The sequence below is a fragment of the Antrostomus carolinensis genome, unplaced genomic scaffold (assembly GCF_000700745.2).
Source record: "Antrostomus carolinensis isolate BGI_N321 unplaced genomic scaffold, ASM70074v2 scaffold817, whole genome shotgun sequence".
NCBI lineage: Eukaryota > Metazoa > Chordata > Aves > Caprimulgiformes > Caprimulgidae > Antrostomus > Antrostomus carolinensis.
In genome coordinates this window covers 61632-68924 of record NW_010327838.1, presented here as the reverse complement: position 1 = coordinate 68924, position 7293 = coordinate 61632, and the positions used below count along the sequence as shown (strand labels likewise).

The 7293-nt window shown below is 34.5% G+C and overlaps 1 protein-coding gene across 1 annotated transcript in view; it reads left to right on the top strand.

Annotated features, from left to right (window-relative positions):
• Window positions 1–543: 543 nt before the first annotated feature.
• Window positions 544–7293, top strand: part of LOC104528091 (A-kinase anchor protein 7) — a gene marked incomplete at its 5' end in the record, with an annotated part of 49723 nt that continues 42973 nt past the window's right edge. Inside the window, one exon of the mRNA XM_029085956.1 lies at window positions 544–688. Within this exon, the coding sequence (XP_028941789.1) occupies window positions 544–688 (145 nt within the window). The remainder of the gene's footprint in view (window positions 689–7293) is intronic.

Sequence of the window (7293 nt, the reverse complement as noted above, 5' to 3'; positions counted from 1 at the left end):
TGATAAAATATTTATGACGTTCCACTTCATATATGCAAAACTACATTGCAATACTGGTATTATAAATCACTGTAACTTTTTAGATTTACTGCGGTAAATACAACCACATTTTCATGTTTGGTGATTTTAGAGACCCAGGAAACTACCTTGACAAACATTTGAGATTCTTCCTTGTGGGAGCATGCCCAGTGATGACAACGAGAATAATTTCCAGTTCCATATTACGTGAAGACTGTTGCAAACCATTGGAAGTTAAAGCATTTGTAGCATTGTGTATGTTGATTCATTTCCTACAGGACTGAAGAGGGAGGGGTAGAAAGGAGGTGTAATGACACTTTTATTTCCTTGTTTGATTTCTGCAGTGGAAGGTGCTTAACTAAAACAGAAGATTTGGCAATTATTGTTTCAGTATTCTTTTTGCATCTTGAAGTGGTTTTCCATCCTAACTATACCTCTGATTAAAATGAAAACTATAGGAATTAAATATGAAAATTCATTTTTTCTAGTAGAATGCCTGATTGAATTTTATGCTGCTGTTTAAAGGTGAAAAAAATTGACTCAAGCCTGTATGAAGATTTTAAAAGCCATTATTTTGGAGATGAAATCCTGCACCGCCTAGATCTTTGCTCCATGTTGAAAAAAAAGCAGCCAAATGGTTACTACTACTGTGAGTCCTCTATTGTTTTTGGTAAGTGCATCTTCATTTTCCTCTTATATCAATTGTGTCTCTAAGTTATATGCCTGAAAAGCCATTTTTTCTGGAGTGTATGCTAGGTGATTTTTGTAATAATATCCATGGCGTCTGACAGAAGTCTGCCCTTCAATCCTGGCTCTCCAGGAACACTATGCAGTGCTTCTTGCTGACAGCTGAAGTTTGTTTAACTCTCTGTCCCCAGAATCTAGTTCCATTTCTCACCCTAAAATGAGTGTTTAAGATAAGTGAGATGGATCACTCTCCAGAGCTCCTCGTCTCTCTGTTGACTATAAAGACAGTCTGTGTGGCTGAGTTAGATTAGACACGGTAATTATAGATGATTAAAGCTAAGTGAAATCTCTCTGGTTTGACAGAGATGTGACCTTACTAGAACTATATTCATATACAGAGAGAATTTCAGTGGTACAGCAGATTTCATAGTAACTCTTCAGAATACCATCAAGACTTTAAACACTGTACCTTGCCTAGATCGTTACAATGGTAGAAATCACAGTTGCATCCTCCTGCTTCACATCCCTGTGACTGATATTCTACTTCAGGTGGTACACGTGGAAGGTCTAATGACTGAGAGACTATAGGATAATGGCTTATATAATAAACCTCTCTGTGATGGTTACTTCCCAGTAGCTGATAGTGGATCTTCGGGCTGCTATTATTCATGTTAAGAACATGAATTAAAGCACTTCCAAGTGGAGTAACTAAAGAATGTTGAGGATTTTTTCTTAAATTCAGTCACCTCCTTAAATCTAAGAATGTATTGCGTGATGTGTAGATAATAGCTGCAAAAATACTGTTCCTACACCTACAGGTCTTTAAGAAATCAGATGACATGGGAAGATGGTCAAGTAGTAATACAGCAAAAGACAAATTTTTTAATATTAATTACTTTTTTCACCTGTGCTAATTAGGCTGATTCTTTATGTATGTCATATTAGAGGTGAGTCTTAATAGGCAGGTTTGTAGCAGGGAACAGGTAATGTTTTTTGGAGATCAGTTAATATTTTTTATTCTTTGCACTGGATTTTATGATTTTGAGATTTTTTTTTTGCTGCAGTCATGTCAAAAGTGGTGGTGGAAGACATGGGATACTGAAATTCATACTAAAAGTTCATTTGTAGACAACTTTGTCTTTTTTCTTTAGAAACAAATTTAGAAATAGAGCAAAACTCTATTTGTCTTGTTGTCAATAAGCAAAAGCTACATCTCAGCAAGAATATGGACAGTCTTAATAAATCTTAATAAAGCAAAGTCTTAACTTTGACCTATTTAAGGAAAAGAAAATACCTGTTATTTTATGGATCAAGGAAAAGAAAATACCTGTTCTTGTATGGATCCCCTAATAACAGGAAAGAAATATGAAAAATCTTTTAGAAGGAGCCTCAATAATAAAATGCTTACTGAAAGACTGTAATACATTTGTTCTCATATACCTTGTAACATTTTCCAAATTTCTGGTATTAAGCAGAAATACAAAAACAAAAGTGACCATGAATCATTCCAACAAGAAAATTATTCACTGGATCTAATGTTTCCCACTCCAAAGTATACTAGCCTCAGTAATAAAAATATTCATGACAAAGTAATGATGATATCCTCAGAAAAAAAGAACAAAACATGCAACATCAGGAAAATCTTCCAAGACTCTTGCCATCCCAACTAGCTGGATAGAAATATCTTCACTGGGATCTTTTCTTGTGTGGACAATTTTTAAGGAAAGCCCTGTCTTCATCTTTAAGTAATAAGGAATTTCAAAAAAATGAAGACTTCTGTTTGTTATGAAGATACATCCTTAAGGACTAAGAAATTCTGAAAATATGAAAACTTCTGTTCATTATGAAGATACAAGGAATAAGAAATCTCAAGATGAAGACTTTATGAAGGTATTGTGTCCATCCTCAAATTCTGCAAAACCTTTAAAGGTCTGATGAGTATAAAATAAAAGGAAAACTTCTGATCCAGGCACCTCTTCTAGTTGAACTAATTTTGATGGAAAGATCCAACTTTCAAAGGCTTTTAATAGACAGAAATACATGTAAATAATGCATTATACTCAGTTTTTCCTAAACATATGTTGTTTTTTTCATCATTATAAAAACTATATCTGATTAATAGGCAGGTTATACCTGGTTATACCTGGCGCCTCATCTGCTGTTTTTCAGCCACTTTTCAAGATCTGAATTGTTTAATTCTTGATACTATAAAACTAACACTATGTTGGAGACAAAGAGAGTTCATGAACAGTCAGTATTACTTCTAAATTCCTGTTGTTTGCACTAGCTTTACATAAATACTGCTATTAAAAGTTAGTGCTGGTTCCAGGACTCTGTGTAGGGCTTTGGTGACAACTTGGTTTCTGCCTTGTGGTAACTTGTTTCCATAGGCTGCAGCATTGCTGGTGGAAGGGCTCAGTGGACTTCAGGATTGTTTTGAGGACTTATGATTAAATACCTATACAATACTTTAAACATGTCAGGCACCTTGCAAATGCTAATTACTGTTAATATTTTTGTTTGCACTTAGAGCCACTTTTATTTAGCTTAGGTAGACTGTTACAAAGCAAATCAAAAGCAGTACAGAGGAAAAAAGTGTAGGATGTCTGTTTAAATGAGTGACAACACTATTGCAAAATCCAGACCAGTCAAGATTAAAGTGAAATGTATTTACACATATCTATCTATCTATCTATCTATCTATCTATCTATCTACATACCTAAATATATTATAATATTTTTACCTTCTTTTATGTATGTCTCATAGTTATATTTGTATCTGTGTATATGAATGTGTATTTAATGTCTTCTGTACATGTTCATACATTCAAATATTAGTTATGTGCTTCCAAATGCTTAGAGAAAGAGCAACAACAAGAGTATATAACATAGTATAAAATTTTTCATATGGGTGAAACTGAGGCTTCCCTTTTCATGAATATATTTCAGAATATTTTGAAATATGTATCTGATTACGGAATTTGGTAAGTAACTGATTACAAATAAAAGCTGTTTAGTAGTATATTTGGTAGATATTGACAATGTGTTTTCAAAACATTTGTTTAAATCTTTCTTCTTCAACTTGTCTTGTTACTGACATCTCATAATGCTAAAATGAGATAGTCAGTCTTTCAGCTGTCCTCTGAATATGAGTCCCATTAAATGGTTATAGCAGCAGTCAATCAACTGGTATTCAAAGCAAGAATCAGATGCTCGTTTGGCTTTAACTCAATCCTGGTGTGACAATGCGTAAAGAATTTATGGGGAATACCATTTTCACAGTCTGAACAGAATTCTCCTCTGAATTATTTTTACTTGAATACTACATCTGACTTTCTCTAGCCATGGTATTTGAATGGATGTTTTTCACTGATACCACATTAAGAAAGTGTAGTATTATAATCCCCACTTTTCTCAGTCCTGTATGGACATAGATACATCTTGCCCAAATATCTGCATTTAATTTTTCTGGTTTTGAACATGTTAATATATATTTATCTAAAGCAAATAAGAGAAGGAAACCAGCTATATTGGAACAGGGTTCAAATGACTTATTTTTTAATTTCAGAGAAGAAGAAACTTATGTTTTAATGAATTTTGAAAAACTCATTTTAAAATGTGATTTGAATAGGGTTTCTAGTAACTATAGGTAGCCAGGACATTAAAATAAACACAGGAGGGAGTTAATGCAGTTTTATTAATAAATCAGAAATAGTAAAAATTGAAAATTACTTAATACAGACAAAACACTGTATCCAGCTCTAGTTCTTTCTAAGTGGACAGGTACTCAAGCAGTTGTCATCTTCTTTCCTTGCAGTGCAGAGAAAATACAAAACCAATATTTTTTGTTACCTAGAGTCTGGGCCAGATTTGAGTGTTATGCACTCTAAAAGGAGACCAGAACTAATGTTAGAAACAGAAATCCATACACAACAAAGAATTGCACGCTACCATAGCTAATAAGTGCCACAACAAATATCAGCTTGGTAGCTGCACAATTTAAAAGCATGTTTAAAAACATGGGAAGCATAAAACCTTGATATGAATAAAGGCAGAGCTGAAACGCCTGCTGAGCTGCAGCAATATGCACAGCAGGTAAACAGGCTTTGACAATCTTACAGAGCAACATCCACCACCTTCAGCAGAGCCTACAGACATCCACACCAGAAGGTTTCTCTGCATCTGCATACCAGCCACACAGGGTATGTATTCAAGAGTTAAAATTTGGTATGACAGTGACAATAATGTTGAAGCTTCATCTTTAAAGCAGAGTTCAGTTTATTCTTTAAAGCAAACAAACCAGCAAGCCAACAGTGTCCTTTTTCAGACTACCCTCCTCATGGCTGCTGTTGTATGTGACCTCAAATGCCAGAAGAAGGCCAGTGAATGCTGGAATGAGTTGAGCTTCTCAATATATACTCCTTCACCTGTATGATTGATCAGTTTTTTGTATTATGGTGAAGATGTTCAGGAGACCCTCTGACCACCAAAGGGAGCATAATACAAATATTATGTTAAATATACTTTTAGCATTAAGTATCTCACTTAAATATTTTCAGAATCCATTCATGAAGATTTTTATAGACTTGTTTCAAAGAGTATTTGTTTATCGTAATATAATGTAAAATGAGATTATATGCACATTAAAGAAAGTTATCTCATGCCAAGCTGTATTTGCCCTGTAAACTGGGACAAGGGTCTCCTGAGAGGTTTAGTAAGGAGTTTATATATTACACTTCCCCTGCGCGATCTCTGAGGTAGAAAAACTTCAAGGAGTCTGTTCCTTGGTAGAAACCACCCAGCAGGTTACTCTTACTTTCTGCACATCCAGAACTCATGTATCTGGAATGTGTGTCAAGCTGGAGGTTAAAGTGCTATTACGGTTCCCCTTAACCCTTGCAAATTGCAGTAGCAATATGGACATTGAAATATCTATTTTATCTGGATAAAAGCATAATAATGTTAAAAGGTAATGTTCCTTGCTGCTCAAATGATACTTCTAACAGATGCCTTTTGAAGTAGCAGAACATTAGTGGGTCTATTTACTTGTCAGTGGAACTATGTACAAGTTCAGTGTCCAGTCTGACCTTGTCATCGAGGTACTTTCTGCACTCTCTCTGAAATGAGAAACACCTATAGAAAGTTGTTCATCCCATCCTAAAATGTGTGTGTAAGGCAAGATTTAAGAGGTGTCTGAGATAGACAAGATGTAAGTCTAAGATACAGTACTTGAGCAGTTGTTTTATCTGTTATTTAGCTTGCTTGTTAAAAAGATGCATTGTATTTGCAAGCTTAATGTTTCTGAGGGAGATCAATAGCATTATGAATAGAACACAATAGAAACAAAATTTATTCTTGCAGATTACTGCTGGTAGGCTATTTGAATCATTTAAGTAACTTTTTAGTTAATGAAATTCTAATAACCTTGAGTTAGAATTTAGCGGTGCAGTTTAGGCTTCCACATTACATTTTACGGTGTTAGCCATGCAGCTGCCTAACACTCATGTCTCAAACAGAGAACAAGATGCTCCTGGTGGTACCTTGTATAAGAACTCTCCAGACTGAAGATAAGTTTTTGTCAGCAGACAAAAACCAAAAACTTTCTTCTTTTGGGGATACCCAAAAAGAGGAAAGAATCAGAAGAAAAAAGAACAGAAGAAAAGACTCATCTGTACCTGGAACAGAAAATAGATACGGTAACATCACTTAATGAACTCAATATAGTACTGGGAAGAAATAGAAGACTGAAAATAAAAGAATTGGAAACCAATTGATAGTTGGATAGATTGTCAACAACCCTCAGCTTGTTTTTTTTAAAAAAGTGCTTACAATGTCAAGCAAAAAATACAGAAATATTTTGCCTTCATCATCAAGGAAGAAGAGGGTTCGAATACAGTCTACAATACAAAGTTTGCCCAATTTTTCTGAAATCTTTTTAAAGTGGCACTGGCTTAAATGAAGAGAAGGACTGGCATTTATCTCTTCAGATACTATCCTGCTTCTCTGTCTACAGATGATTTTGACCTAAATGTGGTTGATTTTATTTGTACAGCAACGAAGCATTTTCTCCCATTGAAAACAGCAATGCTAACCAAGTAAATGCTGTTTTTATTGTCCAGATTCTACATCCTGCAAAATTACACATACCGTGTGTTGGTTTCTTTTACTCTCCTTCGTACTTGCATGACAGTGAATCACTTCTGAAATAATTAATTATTCTTTGATTTTATCTTATCTGTTCTTCTTTTTCTATAATTTCAAAATACCCCTAGGTCTGTTTCTTTCACTTCTTAATTTGTCTTTGCTTGATAGTCCAATTGTAGACTAGTTTCTACTTTCTCCACTCTTATTAGGTTGTAAGAAACTGCTCTTGAGTTTCTTGCATATCTATGGCACTCTTCCTAAATTTTAATTACTAATATGACAGTCATACTGCTTTGGGGTAAAAATATCTTGTTCAGCTTCCCAGGGGCTCTTACTTAACATTTGAAATTATTAATTAATTTACTGTTTGTGTTGAGTTTATCCAGAGCTGCTGCAGTTATGTGCATGCAGTGTGCTTAATAACTCTTTGCCTACATAAAAAGC